The 17,341-nt window shown below is 45.6% G+C and overlaps 1 protein-coding gene across 1 annotated transcript in view; it reads right to left on the reverse strand.

The window, feature by feature from the left end:
* Positions 1–3,293: 3,293 nt before the first annotated feature.
* Positions 3,294–17,341, reverse strand: part of LOC138268164 (asialoglycoprotein receptor 2-like) — a 57,115-nt gene continuing 43,067 nt past the window's right edge. Inside the window, exon 7 of the mRNA XM_069217585.1 lies at positions 3,294–4,509. Coding sequence (XP_069073686.1) covers positions 4,323–4,509 — 187 coding nt within the window. The 3' untranslated portion in view covers positions 3,294–4,322. The remainder of the gene's footprint in view (positions 4,510–17,341) is intronic.

Below are 17,341 nucleotides of genomic sequence, written 5' to 3' on the forward strand. Positions count from 1 at the left end.
TCCCCTGGGCATGGTCATTGGGCATAGTGGCATGTAGGGGGGCACAAATCAGGCCCCCCTATGCCACAAAAAAAAATAAAAAAAATACTTACCTGAACTTACCTTAATGTCCCTGGGATGGGTCCCTCCAGCCTTGGGTGTCCTCCTGGGGTGGGCAAGGGTGACAGGGGGGGTCCCTGGGGGCATGGGAGGGCACCTCTGGGCTCCTTCAGAGCCCACAGGTCCCTTAACGCCTGCCTTTTGCAGGCGCTAAAAAACGGCGCAAAAGCGGGCGTACGTCGTTTTTTTTGACCCGCCCACTCCCAGGCGTGATTTTTGCCCGGGAGTATAAATCCGACGCACATGCCTCGGAGTCGATTTTTTAGACGTGAACGCCTACCTTGCATCTCATTAACGCAAAGTAGGTGTCCACGCTAAAAAATGACGCTAACTCCATGGACTTTGGCGCTAGACGCGTCTAACGGCAAAGTATAAATATGGAGTTAGTTTTGCGTCGAAATTGCGTAAAAAAAAACGACGCATTTCCGGCACAAATGGAGTATAAATATGCCCCGGAATTCTTCCAGTGAATTAATTCAGGAATAGGAGGCAGGCAAGCAGTGCCCTGCATGTTTGTCATGTATTGAAACCGTGGAATTTCGTGTTTTTTGTCCCCCTTTTTGTAAAGCCTATGAGCAAGTGGATAGCCTCAGTATGTCAGCTTCTCTCTCTGGTGCGTTACAAACAGGTGAAGCGCATATTACAATCTGAAAAACACTGAGCGGGTGGAACTCTGCGAAAGTGACCAAACACTGCCACCTCGCTACGCAGAGTTTTGCAAGCGGCAGAGTGCATCAGGTTGCGCCATACGTGCTTATTTTTAGTGCCAGGTGTTTGTCCCACACGCAAGAGGGCACTGCTTCTTTTCTGTCGCTCGAATAGATTTTCTACTCCAGCGGCAGCTTCCTCAACGTGAATGGAAGGTTTCTCAAAGCAAGTGGTAGTGACCATCTGTGACTGCCTGCGTTGAGAAATCTTAGCGGGAGGTGGTCCGGAGTAAGATTTTCCTTGCTCACGGTCACCAATTTAACAGTGGAGAGTGCGAACGAGGAAAAAAACTCCACTCAACTCTGTGCTCCATGCAGAGCGGAGTGGGAAAAACTCTGCAAACTCCATGAGCAGAGTGGAGTTCACCTCCCACTCCGAGAGAAAGGTAATGGATAATTTCCATGGAATAGAGGATTCCTAGTGGTTTTACGGTCTGAAAAATCAGCCCTGCATGGTTAATCCCCATTATTTGGGGATTTTCACATACTTCCCTGGTACACAATTTTACTGCATGGAAACTGAAAAATGTTGTGAGATTCGTACAACCCTTAATTAGGGCCTTGGTGATTGCGAGTGAGATCGCAGCGAGGTACCATAACCATTCAGCATCCTCATAGAATTGTTGTTATGCCTGTCCCCCCTGCATATGTTTATGTGTGTAAATCAATCAGTGGTAACAAGTGCTACTGGTGCCATGACTATCACTTTTCTCTATGAGTATTTTCTGTTCTCTTCCATGAGCACTCTTTTCTATTTCCCCCTAGACTATCCTTAGCAGCATTCAGGGCAGTAAAGCCCCCTGAGCTGCTCTTCCTTGCCGACTGAGCTTATCAACAGGCTCTGTGAAATCCTGCCTCAAGGAGCTAACCACATTTAAGAGAAATCCTGCAGTGCATAGCTATTACATTTTAAAGCAGAAGGATCTCGCTTTTGTGATGCAAACACAGTATAAAATGTTTCCAAATCTGGGCCATGGTATCAAGCATAGAGACAGTCAGGGCTGGATACTGGAGAACTGGGCAATGGAAACTAAAAGACTTGAACTCTAGACTCATCAACAGAGTGCTAAACTTGGACACTTGTTTCCTGGATCCCAAAGCTTTTCCAAAAACTAGCATTCTAATTCCATTGCTTACTGACCAGTGTTTACTTTACAGAGAAAGAGTCCACAGACACAATGATTTTAATAAAACAGTGTATTTGTTCTATAACTAAATTTGTTTCTCTTCTTTTTACTAAAGAGGTATAGCCCAATATTTGGGTACTGTTTTCAACAAACACGTTCCCATTTGGAAAACACTGTTTCATACGGATTGCTTCAATATGGACATTAAATATAAATTGCCATCTGAGAGTTCTGGGAACTTTTACACATACCAAGCCTTGGGCATTTTGGGTTATAATTTCTGCAGAACCTCTTGATGGGAACAACAGCGAACCATTGTATATGGCTATTCAATTACGTCTCTCTCTCTGCGTTTTCTCTCTCTCTCCCTCTCTCTCTGTTATAGTTAGGAAATAGAATTTTAAAAAAACATAGAAATTCACTTAAAAACCAAAGCCACAGGGATGTTATAGTTAGGCTCCCATTTTAAACTTACAAAACCATAGAAATTCACCTGGTATAGTTAGAGTTATCTAAAGTAACTATAACTCGTGCCCTAAACTGACTATAACTTGTGCCCTGAGGTAACTATAACTCGCACCCCCGCCATGCTCAGTTTTTTCATCAAAAAGTTTACTGCACATATTACATTGATATTATCAATGATGTTATCAAACATGTCATGAGTGCCGTTATTTGTGGGGTAATTAGCAGTGCATGGTGAGGGCGCAATATAGAAATATGTCAAATGCCCCCATGAAATATAGCTTCAACACCCTAATGACACTACACACAGAACTTTGCTATTGTCAGGGCTACTAGGATTATGGGCCTGATTACAACTTTGGAGGAGGTGTTAATCCGTCCCAAAAGTGACGGATATACCACCAGCCGTATTACGAGTCCATTATATCCTATGGAACTCGTAATACGGCTGGTGGTATATCCGTCACATTTGGGACGGATTTACACCTCCTCCAAAGTTGTAATCAGGCCCTATGTGTCAATGGAGGACCAAATTGTGCAGCAAAGTCATCTAGGTTATACATGAATAAAAGACAAATAATGCATCAATATGTTCCACATTTACTGGCAGTATTATGTGATGCATTTTAACCAGAAAAGAGCAACTTTAAAATCACTGCATTCTACAGGCAGGCGTTTCACAATTCAAGTCCTTTTACTGCAGATAACCAAACCGTATGGTCCAGGACTGATTTGCTGTTTTCAATAATCATTTCCATGGTTGAAAAAATACCTTTTTCTGCTAGATGAAGTATAATCACATTTGTAATATACAAATTTTACTATAAATGTAACATATATGTATACTTTCATGTGTTTAATCATAGACACGTACATAAACACACATGTGCACACATTTTCATAGGTAAACATTTTATTAAAGGGACGCAATGGTTCTTTAATCACCTCACTTAATTGAAAGAAAAAGTGTTAGAAAAATATTCATGCAAATTCATAGCAGAATTTATGGTTACAATTCAAAATAAAAAAAGCCCTAAAAATCACAATTGTTGGTGAGGCTAGCAACCCTCTTACTCCAGGACTGCTGAAGGCCACACATATAATGAGGACCAGGTGAATTAAGCGGTTTTGCAGCTGCAGCATTTTACGCTTGGGTATAAATATGCTAAATTTTTCAAATTATCCATCATCTGTGCATAATCTGCAGATTTTAAAACAAAAATTGTTTCTAGTTTAAGTGGATCAAAAGTTATTAAAAACTTGTGAAACGCTTTGCCGCTCAGTGGAAGGCTCTTCGAAAAGTTGACTGGTTACCTTTCTGTTGCTTATTGCTATATCTGGATGATAAACTGGTACTAATGGAGTAAATCCTATGCCGAGACATAGTGAAGAAGTGTACAAATTACAAAATAATGTTGTACTGCTATAAAAAAAATGTAGCACATTAAAAAAAACATAATTTGCCTTTCCTTGTTGCATAATTTAGTCATCCCTGCCACATAATTTGGCCCTCCACTGTCACATAATTCCAGTGGGCCTATATACAATGTGAAGATAACAGCAGAGCTAAAATGCTATAATTTAACTTAGAATCAAAAAAGTAATCTTTTCTATTAGCACCAAATTATTTGTTTATGTATCCCTTGACAAACCTGTACTACATTTTATCTTTAGGTTGATTAACTTAGTTGATTCATAAGTTTGTGTAGATTCATCATATTGCCCAAACATTATTATTAAATAAAACAGTTCATTTACTATGGATTAAGCACTTCATCTATAAGTACAGTGTTGCACCAGCAGAAGTCTGAATGCAGACAGATTCACATGTGTTTTGGGGAGGGCTGGGGGTGTGTGTGTGTGTGTGTGTGTGTGCGCAAACGTGTGTGTTTGTGTACTTTGTGGCATTTAAATGTATTCCTTTCTATAGTACAAATTCATTTTGGATATCCATTGCCTTCTTTTTGCAGATGTATCTGTGATTCTCCCAACAATTCTCATCACTCCAGTTTTGGAGGATTGAAACCTCATCACACGGTGCAATTCCTAGAGTAGCACAATCTTCTTCACCTTTGCCACCTCCGTTATCAGGTTGATCACACCTCCAAAATCTGTGAAGAAAAGAGTCAAACACAAGACAGCTTCATTCAGATTGCTCTGATGCAGTTACAAACCCTCCCTCCATCACTCTCTGCTCACAACTGTTATGTTATGGAAATTTATAGAGCGCATAACTACCCTAAGGCCTTCCAGCGCTATATAGAAATCTCCAACAACTAAGCATAGGGGAACAGATATTAGTAATGCCATGTTTTTAATAGCCGACCAAGAGATAGTTTGTGGCTAGTTTGCCGAACAGAAATAGGCAGAAAGTTCCAAAGTTTGGCACTGAGATACGCCATCAATCTTCCGCCCCATTTAGCTTTTTTTATTGGTGGAATCACTGCTAATGCTGCTGCTGATGACCTAAGAAGTCTGATCGGCTTATGAAAAGTAGCTAGAGTACGCAGGAACGAAGGGCCCTTAGCATAAAGAGCTCTATGAATACAACAAAGTGCCTTGAACTTTAATCGTTGTTCCAGTGGGAGCCAGTGTAAAGCTAAAAGGGCAGGTTTGGCCGAATGATGTCTGGGCAAGTTGAAGAGAAGGCGAGCAGCCGTATTCTGAACCACCTGCAATTTCTTTTTTACATAATTTGGGGACCCTAAAAACAGGGCTTTCCCATAGTCCAGACGTAAAATGACTAGTGCCTGTAAAATAAGTCTCTTTGCAATGAATGGGAGTACTTTAAAGACTTTCCTAAGGAGTCTAAATATCCCAAAACAGGTGTAGGATATTTTCTTTGCCTGATGGTCCGTGGTAAGCCATGGATCTAGCCATACACCCAGGCTCTTAATGTGACTCTTGGGCGATGGGGGATCTCCTAACAAGTGCAAATTAGGTGTCACTTGGTATGGGTGTGAGTGATGACCCATGATCATGACCTCTGTTTTTTCTCCACTCAGCTTGAGTTTACACTCCACCATCCAATTGGAGACTGCCTGTAGGCAGGGAGAAAGCAGAGAATCAAAAGAGCCATGCAAGGTGGAGAAGGAAACTACCAGCTGAGTGTCATCTGCGTAAGATATCAGTGAGAGGCCATATGGCTCCACTATCCTTGCCAATGGTAGCATATAAATGTTAAATAGCGTAGGACTTAAGGATGAGCCCTGTGGTACTCCCCAGTGGCTCTTAAAACTACTTGAGTAGAAAGAGCGGTCGAGTACCTGGAAAGATCTTTCATCTAAGAACTCTGTGAACCACTTTAGGGCATGCTCTGTTGCTCCAATTTCCCTCATTCTGCGGAGTAGGATACTATGGTCTACGGTGTCAAAGGCCGCACTGAGATCAAGGAGCACGATTGCAGAGACCATTCCCTGGTCTAATCGCTTCCTGATTTCTTCTGTAACTCCTATCAAGGCTGACTCTGTGCTATGAAAGGGTCTGAAACCCATCTGGGAAGGATGAAGAATGTGGTTATCTTCCAGAAAAGTGGAAACAAGAGGGTTGACATGTTTCTTCAAGAATCTTAACCAAGGTTGGCAACATTGAGATAGGTCTATAGTTGTTTAGTACAATGGATTCAGGTTGGGTTTCTTGAGCAGCAGCTTTATGATTGCATGCTTCCACTGTGGAGGGAGGGAGCTGCTGACCAATGAAAGATTCAACAGATCGTTCAAAATGGGGACTATTGTTGGCGCTCCTTGAACTAAGATCGATGGAGGCGCAGGGTATAAAGGGGATCCAGATTTAAGCATACTCAATAATGTTAATGCTGTTTCTAGAGAGAGAAGAGGGATCCTTGCTAGGCTAACTGTGTCCCCAATACATTGCCCGCTAACCTTCCCAGGGGCTTTGTGACTGTGTCGGGAAGGCTGAGTAAATGTCTGAGATTTGTTTTTGGAAAAAGGAGCCTAGCTCATTACTGTGTTTGAAGGAAGAGTCTACGTCTTCGCCTTCCCAAAGTCCATTTTTGTGCTGTGGCTTCAGCTTTCTTTTATTGACCATGGATTATGCCAATCAAGAACTAAATGACTTCATAGAGGATCAATCTTAACCACAGATTTTCCTTCATGAACATTTAATATGTTGAGATACTGCAGGTCAGTGGTATGTGAGCTGCAGTGCCTCACCTGTAAAATATGAGGAAAATATGGAAAAATCGATGATTTTGTTTTGAGACCATAGCACGAGAGGAATAATCCCACCTCATACAGTTAGATTCAGATCTTATTGTCAAGAACCAAGTTAAATTTGTGGTGGAGGAGTAGTGGGTGATAGTGGACTTTGCAGTATTGACCATTGTGGGAGCAAATACCTTCTACAGGTGAAAAGAGGGTGGTATGGATTTTCTCATAAGATCTGCAACCATATCTTACATGAAATCAAAGATGAGATATGGTCTGATTTATTCATGCAAAAACACCTTTCTAGTTGAAAGAAACTTGATTTTGCGCTGACACACAGGCTTCCATGTGAATACATCTGCTTCTGTGTGCGAGGAGTGGGCATTCCAGGTCAGGAATGTCCTAGAGGTTTGGGCACACTTTGGAAGAATGAAGGCAAAAGGAGGGGGAACAAGTGGCATCTTTCTTGAAAGCCTGTTAGCCAGGAAGCCGTGCCACATTTCCACTGCCACGGAGTGACTATTGGAGTGCGAAACACTGAATACTCATTATCAGATAAACAGAACATAACAGCAAACTATGGCATGAGAAAGAGATGCATATAACATAGAGTCAATCAATATATAAATATAAACCACCCCTGCTAATGACAAGCACAGCACATTTAGAAATCAGTAATACATTGCTGCATGTGCACACTAACTTACACGTTTAGGGGTATTCACAAATCATTAATTGATATCTTTTCATCCTGGAATGTTCGGCAATTTACTCCAGTCAAGGGGTAGATGGTAGGGGGAGGGAACACCTTCCAAACTTTGTGAAGATGTCCAGGAAGGGGTTGATTCATGGAAGAAATTAACCTTGCGAGTAAATATGATATTGTGAGAGTAAATGCATGTATATTGTTGTACTCGATAAGGGAATTCACAAAATATTTTCAGTATTCAACACGAAAAACCATGATCAGTACAGGGTAAGAGCATAAAGTGGAAAAGATGTGATAATTCCTAAATTGTGTAAATGTAGATTTGTGCAAGAATAAGGCACATACTTGGTACTCTTGGTTTCCACTTGCTAGCAGCTTTGTGAGTTGTTAGTCATGGACAGAACTTCAGGTACGTTTATTGGTAGAATGTAGTAAAATCCCAAGCCTAAAGGATTTAGAAGGAATCCAAATCTTGGTTAAGTTGAAATACTTCAATACTTAGGATTGTGTCATGTCAAGTGGGCCTTGCAAATGCTAATTTAAGGTATGATCTCTGCCACAGTTTTGGGCTGACTGGTGTCTTAATTAGTGGAAGAGCTGGAGCAGCGCTGTTTTATCACTCAACATGGTACTAAATGGATGCTTAGGACAGCCTTTAGTGGCATGTGCAGCTTTTGGATGGAAATGTAGCAACATTTGATGACACATCTAAAGTAAGCCACAGATCATAGCACAATAATATACACAGAGCCAGATAACAATACGATCAAAACATAACAGGTCACAAAACAACAAAACACCAACACAACAATCACAGTGCACCACAACAATATTACATTTAATTATTAAAACAACAGAGCTGAATAAAAAATATCAGAACACATAACCACCACAACAGAAGGTACACAACAAATACGCATAAACATTATTGTCATACAAGACAAGAAATACTTTATTAGGCCACAGACCATAAAAGTTACACAGAAAAAACAATGTTAAAATACAAGTGCGTGGCTACACAGTGCATCGCTCTTAGTAGTGTTCCACAAAGAGATATTACATGCGGTGTTTCTCTATTTACATAGCGGGTCAAGAAGGAAAGACAAACAATACAAACCATAGACAAGAACCTCTAGGGCCAGATGTAGCAAAGTGTTTGCGCCTCGCAAACAGCGAAAATCGCCGTTTGCGAGGCGCAAAAGCCACTTTGCTATTAAGAAATTCATATTGCGAGTCGGGACCGACTCGCAATATGCATTTCCGACTCGCAAATAGGAAGGGGTGTTCCCTTCCTATTTGCGAGTCTGAGTGGGATGCAATACCATTTGGGACCGCGTCGCAGTTACCATCCACTTCAAGTGGATGGTAACCCACTCGCAAATTGGAAGGGGTCCCCATGGGACCCCTTCCAGTTTGTGAATGGACCCCAAACATTTTTTTCAGGGCAGGTAGTGGTCCAAGGGACCACTGCCTGCCCTGAAAAAAACCCGAAACTAAAGGTTTCTTTTTTTTTTTTTAAGTGCAGCTCGTTTTCCTTTAAGGAAAACGGGCTACACTTAAAAAAAAAAAAAACTGCTTTATTTAAAGCAGTCACGAACACGGAGGTCTGCTGACTACAGCAGGCCTCCATGTTTGCGAGTGCCTTGACTCGCTATGGGGCCGCAATTTGCGACCCACCTCATGAATATTCATGAGGTGGGTCATTGCGACCCCATAGCGAGTCGCAGTCGGTGTCTGAGACACCGTACTGCATAACATTTTGCGAGTTGCAAATAGCGAGTTGCTATGACTCGCTATTTGCAAGTCGCAAAATGTTTCTTTGCTACATCTGGCCCCTAATGTGGTCCGCCATGTCTAATGGTGGCGTTCATTCATGTTCTCGGGTCCGGGATTTATCTGTATGGTAATAGCCAGGATTTGCTACGCTCTTAGATGTCATAGATATTCAAGTGAGATGGAGCAGATTAGGAACCAGAGACAATAAACAAAAGTCAACATAAAAAAAATCCCGATGTCAGTAAAAAAAAAGGAACTCATGGTTTAAGTTCCATAAAATTCAGCACTGTACTAGTGCTAAAGTGCTGGTCAATTAAAGTGCATCAGGGTTGCTTCTGGTTATCTTAGTTAGTGCTATCAATTAAACAGAGGGAAAAACAGACAATACAGCAGTAGGGCTAGAGTGCTTGTCATACAAAGTGCAGCAATAGAGTTTCCACATGTCATATTTGACAGACTATATGGTGGTAAAAGAGACAAAGAGATCATTACCTTGGGTGGTCAAGACTATTCCATTATTGGCCTCTTGCTCATCTATTTCTGCAGTACTAGGACACGTTTTCTCCTTATGTGCCAAAGAGATTGTGAGTACTTGGTGACGTGAAATACTACACTGTTTCTGGTGTTATATTTGCAAATCTCCAGTGCTATCTTGTACTGCCGGACGCCCAGAAATCTACAACGTGGCACTATTCAGAGTTTTCTTTGTCTAATACAGGCAGGGCAGAAAAAGAGGAGATGCTCCTTTGTTTTGCGTGTGTCCTTACAGACTGAGTATTTGTCTGCACTGGGAGGATTTTCAGATGTTAAGGGTCCCCACGTACTAGTGGACTTGGCTATTGGCAAGGTCCCCAATCTGAACTTAATACATAGTAATCTTGCAGATTCAGGGTTAATGTAGTCAAGAAAGGCCTCAAAACTAGGCTCAAATCTTGCCTCTAGGAACTGCAGTGTCAGCAGCCTGTGTGTTGATTGATACAGTTTTGATCACTCACATTCCGAAGATCATGCCTTGAGAGTCCTACATGACTGGGCACTGATAACGTCTCAGGATGCTCAGCCCTAGGCCAGTCAGAAATGACTTGACATAATTCTCCCATAGTATCCTCAACACCCCTGGGCTTTGGAGGATATCTTGGAAGCAGAGCTAATAAAGTTCAAGTTCTGCCACCGTACAAAGTAATGGTTTTAACTTAATTACTGCTTCTGTAGGAGGCTGGCACGGCTTATAGTGGGTACCTTGTGGTACTTACAACTTGTGCCAGGTCCAGTTATCCCTTATTAGTAGATTAGAGGTGTTCTAGCAGCTTAGGCTGATAGAGGTAGCTATAGCAGAGCAGCTTAGGCTGAACTAGGAGACATGCAAAGCTCCTACTATACCACTTTTATCACATAGCACTATATCATAAGAAAACACAATACTCAGAGTTACTAAAAATAAAGGTACTTTATTTCAGTGACAATATGCCAAAAGTATCTCAGAGGATGTACTCCCTTAGGAGGTAAGTAATATACACAAAATATACACACACAAACCAAAATCAGGTAAGTAACAGTTAGAAAAGTAGTGCAAACACTGTAGAACACAATAGAATGCAATAGGAGACAATAGGCCTACGGGCAACACAAACCATATACTCCAAAAGTGGAATGTGAACCACGAATGAACCCCAGGCCTAGTGTAGTGTGTATAGGGTCGCTGGGGGTGTAAGAAAACACTATGGGTGTCCAAGATACCCCACCCCAAGACCCTGAAAAGTAGGAGTAAAGTTACAGGAGCCCACTAAACCCCGGATTAAGGTGCAAAAGGGCTGCCTCTGGGAGGAAGAAGCTGAAGATTTTGCAACAACGGAAGGAGCCAGGAACTTCTCCTTTGGTCAGAAGATGTCCCATGAAGTGCTGGAGGATGCAGAGTTGTTTCCATGCAGAAAGACCACAAAGAAGCCTTGCTAGCTGCAAGAGTCGCGGTTAAAGATTTTGGGTGCTGCCAGAGCCCAGGAAGGACCAGGAGGTCGTCCCTTGGAGGAGGAGACAGAGGGGGCACTCAGCAACACAGAGAGTCCATGCAGAATCAGGCAGCACCTGCAGAAGCACCTGAACAGGCACTTAGAAGATCTGAGGACGACGGTCAACTCAGAAAAACAAAAGAGGGTCCCACGACTCCGGAGTCCAACTCAGCAAGTTAGGCAATGCAGGACGGAATGCTGGGGACCTGGGCTAGGCTGTGCACAAAGGAATCCTTGCAAGAGTGCACAGAAGCCCTAGCAGCTGCAGTTCACGTAGTCCACAGAATTACTGTCTGGCATGGGGAGGCAAGGACTTACTTCCACCAAATTTGGACAGAAGGACCACTGGACTGTGGGGGTCACTTGGATTCAGCTCCTGTGTTCCAGGGACCATGCTCGTCGAGAGGAGAGGGGACCCAGAGGACCTGGTGAAGCAGACGTTTGGTGCCTGCGGTAGCAGGGGGAAGACTCCTTCAACCCATGGGACATTTCTTTGGGATTTCCAGTGCAGGGTAAAGGCAGACAGCCCTCAGAGCATGCACCACCAGGAAGCAGTTGAAAAAGCCGGCAGGATTAGGCGCTACAATGTTGCTGGTAGTCTTCTTACTACTTTGTTGTGGTTATGCAGGCGTCCTGGAGCAGTCAGCGGTCGATCCTTGGCAGAAGTCGAAGAGAGAAGTGCAGACGAACTCTGGTGAGCTCTTGCATTCAGAATCTGAAGAGAACCCCACAGGAGAGACCCTAAATAGCCCTCAGAGGAGGATTGGCTACAGAGAGAGGTAAGCACCTATCAGGAGGGGTCTCTGACGTCACCTGCTGGCACTGGCCACTCAGAGCTGTCCATTGTGCCCTCACACCTCTGCATCCAAGATGGCAGAGGTCTGGGACACAATGGAGGAGCTCTGGGCACCTCCCCTGGGGAGGTGCAGGTCAGGGGGGTGGTCACTCACCTTTCCTTTGTCCAGTTTCGCTCCAGAACAGGGCTGGGGGATCCCTGAACCGGTGTAGACTGGCTTATGCAAGGAGGGCACCATCTGTGCCCTTCAAAGCATTTCCAGAGGCTGGGGGAGGCTACTCCTCCCCAGCCCTTCACACCTATTTCCCAAGGGACAGGGTGTAACACCATCTCTCAGAGGAAATCCTTTGTTCTGCCTTCCTGGGACTCGGCTGCCCAGACCTCCTCAGGAGGGCAGAAACCTTTCTGAGGGTTGGCAGCAGCTGCCAGGAAACCCCCCAGAGAGCTAGTTTGGCAGTACCCGGGCTCTATACTGGAGAATGGTACTGGGGGTGACAATTCCATGATCCTAGACATGTTACATGGCCATGTTCGGAGTTACCATTGTGAAGCCACATATAGGTATTGACCTATATGTAGTGCACGCGTGTAATGGTGTCCCCGCATTCACAACGTTCGGGGAAATTGCCCTGAATGATGTTGGGGCACCTTGGCTAGTGCCAGGGTGCCCTCACACTTAGTAACTTTGCACCTAACCTTCACCAGGTGAGGGTTAGACATATAGGTGACTTATAAGTTACTTAAGTGCAGTGAAAATGGCTGTGAAATAACGTGGATGTTATTTCACGCAGGCTGCAGTGGCAGGCCTGTGTAAGAATTGTCTGAGCTCCCTATGGGTGGTCAAAGAAATGCTGCAGCCCATAGGGATCTCCTGGAACCCAATACCCTGGTTACCTAGGTACCATAAACTAGGGAATTATAAGGGTGTTCCAGTGTGCCAATGAGAATTGGTAAAACTAGTCACTAGCATGCAGTGACAATTTTGAAAGCAGAGAGAGCATAAACACTGAGGTTCTGGTTAGCAGAGCCTCAGTAATACAGTTAGGCACCACACAGGGAACACATACAGGGCATACTTTATGGGCACTCGGGTCCTGGCTAGCAGGATCCCAGTGACACAGGCAAAAACAAACATACACACAAATAATAATGGGGGTAACATGCCAGGAAAGATGGTACTTTCCTACAGTAGGGTTTTGATTCAAATCTAGTAGTTAGGAGGCTCGAGGTGTACCTTTGGGAATTTGAGGATGGATCTAAAAAAAGGTGTTTTCTGCCACCTGTAGCAAGCCAATGTTACTACTTTCCCAGAGCTCATCACCATATATAGCACCTCCCACTGCCAGAGCCCTATATATCTCAAGCGCTGGGGAGACTGGGCGAAATGATGTCTTATCTGCCAATCTGAGTATCGCTGCTGATCCATGCTTAAACAGCATGGTACTCTTTGTGATTTGGGTTGACCAGCTGTTTTTACTTCATAGTCAGATCCCAAGGTAATCAAATTAATCTAATTCATCCACCCTTTCTACTCTTGCTTTCCCCAAGGTATGCCCCCCGTAAACCTTGTGCACTTGCATGGTTTATTTGCCATATTCTTCGTTTTTCTTGATTTGACCTTTAATCCTTGTATTGAACTAAACAAGTTGAACCTCTCTATCAGTTTTTGCATACCCTATGGGGATTTTGAAACCAAAAGGGAACTGTCAGCTGTCAAGCTTTTAAAGCCACCCAAAGTAGGGGAGTCATTTTCATATTCCATGAGGAATTTTAATGAAACAATAGAAAAATGGGTTGGGGCTAGAACGCAGCCCTGCCTCACCCCCCTTTTCCACTGCTACTGGGCCGTTGGGGCCCCAGTGGATCTGCAATAAGTTGTTTTTCATGGAGCCTCACAATTATGCCCAATAAATGCAACAGCACCCTCATTTCCTTGAGTATCTCCCAAAGCCTCCTCCTAGGTACTGTTTCAAAGGCAGCCTTTAGGTCAACAAGGACCACATAAAGGCTGCCTCTATTGATGTCTTCTGCTTTCCATTTGATCATTTGGAGTGCAAAACCTGGTGATGATACTTGTACAAGGTTGAAAACCCACTTAAACTCAATTAATATCAATCAATCAATCGAAAAAAATGTATAGAGTGCGCTACTCACCCATGAGGGTCTCAAGGCGCTTGTGGGGGGGGGGGTGAGGGAGGGGTCACTGTTCGAACAACCATGTCTTGAGGTTTTTTCTGAAGAGTAGGAGGTCTTTGGTTTTGAGGAGTTTGGTGGGGAGGGAGTTCCAGGTTGTGGGGGTGAGTTAAGAGAGGGCCCTGCCTCCTGTGGTGGTTCGTTGGATGCAGGGGATTGTAGCTAGTGCGAGGTCGGCTGATCGGAGGTTGCGGGTGGGAGTGTGGAAGTTCACTCTTTCATTGAGGTAGGTCGGGCCAGTGTTGTGGAGGGATTTGTGTGCGTGGATGAGGATCTTGAAAGTGATTCTCTTGTCTATGGGGAGCCAGTGAAGGGATTTGAGGTGTGGTGAGATTCGTTTGTGGCGGGTGAGGCCAAGGACGAGGCTTGTGGCTGTGTTTTGGATTCTCTGGAGTTTGCGTTTGAGTTTGAGTGTGGTGCCAGCATAGAGGGCGTTACCGTAGTCTAGTCTGCTGCTGATGAGTGCATGGGTGACTGTCTTCCTGGTCTCTGGGGGAATCCATTTCAAGGATTTTTTTAGAGTGCCGAGTGTGTGGAAGCAGGAGGAGGTTAGTGCATTGATTTGCTGTGTCATGGAGAGGGAGTGGTCCAGGATGATGCTGAGGTTGGGTGTGTGGTTTGCGGGGTGGGAGCGGGGGCCACCGGGAGTCATCCCATATGGTTTTGTTTGGGTCGAAGATGATGATCTCGGTTTTGTTGGAGTTAAGCTTGAGGTGGTTAGTTGTCATCCAGTTGTCGGTGTCGATGAGAGCAGCGTGTAGGTTGGTTTTGGCGGTGGTGGGGTTGCAGGTGAGGGAGAGGATGAGTTGGGTGTTGTCTGCGTAGGAGAGGATAGTGATTCCGTGTGGTCGGTGGATGTTGGCTAGGGGGATCATGTAAATGTTGAAGAGTGTGGGGCTGAGGGAGGACCCTTGGGGGACTCCATAGATGATCTTGGTAGGGGTGGAGTGGGAAGGTGGAAGGCGGACTCTTTGGGTCCGATGGGTGAGGAAGGAGGTGAGTCAGTCAAAGGCTTTGTGGCGAATTCCTGTGTTGTGGAGGTGTGTGCAGAGTGTGTGGTGGCAGACAGTGTCAAAGGCCATGGAGAGGTCTAGGAGGATGAGTGTGACGGTCTCGCCTTTGTCGACTTTGGTCCTGATGTCGTCAGTGCATGTGATGAGGGCGGTTTCCGTGCTGTGGTTCTTGCGGAACCCGGATTGTGAGGGGTCAAGAGTGTTGTTTTCTTCGAGAAAGTGGGAAAGGCGGGCATTGACTAGTTTGTCGGCAACCTTGGCGGGGAAAGGGAGGAGGGAGATGGGGCGATAGTTGGAGAGGACCTCCGGGTCGGCCTTGTTTTTTTTTAGGAGAGCAGTGATTTCTGCGTGCTTCCAGGGGTTTGGGTAGGTGGCGGAGTCGAAAGAGGAGTTGATTATGTTACGGAGTATGGGGGCGATGGTTGGGCTTGCTTTGTTGTTGATGCGATGAGGACAGGGGTCGGAGGGGGATCCGGAGTGGATGGAGTTCATGGTTTTTTTGGTTCCTTCGTGTGTGGTGGGGGACCAGGTGGTGAGTGTGGTGGGGGGGTCATGTGTGGGGGTTGAGTTGGGTGAGTGAGTGGTTTGGGTGGGGGGTGTGTGTGGTATGAAGCTGTTGTGGATGTCCAGGATTTTGTGGTGGAAGTGGTTAGAGATGGCGTCACATAGGGGCTGTGTGTGTGTGGGGTCTATGTTGCTGGCTTTGGGTTTGGCTAGCTCATTAATGATGGTGAAGAGTTCTTTGCTGTTTTGAGAGTTGTTGTCAAGGCGTGTCTTGTAGTGATCTCTTTTGGCGGTGCGTATGAGTTGGTGATGGGTGCGAATGGTGGTTTTGAGGGTGGAGAAGTTGGTTGTAGAGGGTTCTTGTCACCCTATTTTCTCCGCTTGGCGGCATTTGCGCTTGGAGTCTTGGAGTTTGGGGGTGAACCATGGGGCATTCTTGATGTTGCCGGTGGCGATATGTTTTCTGAGGGGGGCTAGTGTGTCTGCACAGGTAGTGATCCATTTAGAGAGGTTGTCTGCTTCTGTGTTGGGATCGTTGGTGAGGGGGGGAGGTTGTGAGCCAGTTTGGAGTTCAGGCATTCTGTGGGGATCTTGTCCCACATGCGATAGGGTGTGTTGTGTTGATGGTGGTGTGTGGGGGGTTTGGTGAAGGAGAAGTGGACGCAGTGGTGGTCAGTCCAGTGGAGTTTGGTGGTGTGGGTGTAGGCTATGTGTTGGCTTGAGGTGAAAATTGCGTTGAGCGTGTGTCCTGCTGAGTGGGTGGGTGCGGTGACCAGTTGTATGAGTCTGAGGTTGGCGAGGTTGTCTATGAAGGAGGTTGAGTTGTGGTCTTGAAGGTTCTCCAAGTGAAAGTTGAAATCACCGAGGAGGATGTAGTCTGTGGAGGTGAGGGCGTGTGAGCTGATGGTGTCGCAGAAGGCGGGCGTGGTCCTGGGGGTCTGTAGATAAGTGTACCTCTGAAGGTGGAGTTGTTGTTAATGTGGATTAAGAAGTGCATGTGTTCTGTGTTTGTCGATAGTGTCTTGGGAGCTGATGGTGACTTTGATGGTGTCCCTGTGTAGGATGGCGATGCCACCACCTGGCCTGTTGAGGCGGTCTTTGCGTTGGAGTTTGTATCCCTTGGGGGTGGTGATGGCTATGTCGGGTTCCGAGGAGGGGTTGGTCCAGGTTTCCGTGAGGAAGGCGATGTCAGGTGGGTGTGATGTGATGAGGTCCCGAGTTCTATGGCATGTTTGTGAAGGGAGCGGGTGTTGAGGAGCAGGCAGTTGAGGTGGTTGTGGTCGGTGGTGTTGGTGTGGTGCATAAGGCTGTTGTTGCGTGGTGTGTTCTGGTTGTGGGGTGGTGTGCGGCGGGCTGGTTGGTGGGGGTGGGGGCAGAGCAGGTGAGTATTACGTTGGGGGTGTTGTGTTTGTTGTAGGGGGGGTCGCTATGGTTGGTGTGTGGTGTGAGGGATGAGGAGCAGGAGAAATGACAGGTGTAGCAGGTGAAGGGGCCTTGAGTGTGTGTGAGGCTGGAAAGGGTGCAGGTGGGGCGGGGGCCTGGGTTGAGTGAGTGGAGGGTGAAGGGGGAGTAGATTTGTCTGTGGGGGCCAGAGGGACTGGCGCTGGGCGCGGTCTTGGCGCGGACAGGTGCAGACGGGCTTGCCTTTGGCGCGCCAGCGGCGCATCTGCGAAGTGGCTGCCATAAATGGGGAGGAGGGAGGGAGTGGCAGCTGGGAGGAGGAAGGGCTGGGCAAATGGGAAGGCTGGGGGGGGTGGGGCCTCAGGGATTAACAGCGGCG

The sequence above is a fragment of the Pleurodeles waltl genome, chromosome 12 (genome assembly GCF_031143425.1).
Source record: "Pleurodeles waltl isolate 20211129_DDA chromosome 12, aPleWal1.hap1.20221129, whole genome shotgun sequence".
Taxonomy (NCBI): Eukaryota; Metazoa; Chordata; class Amphibia; order Caudata; family Salamandridae; genus Pleurodeles; species Pleurodeles waltl.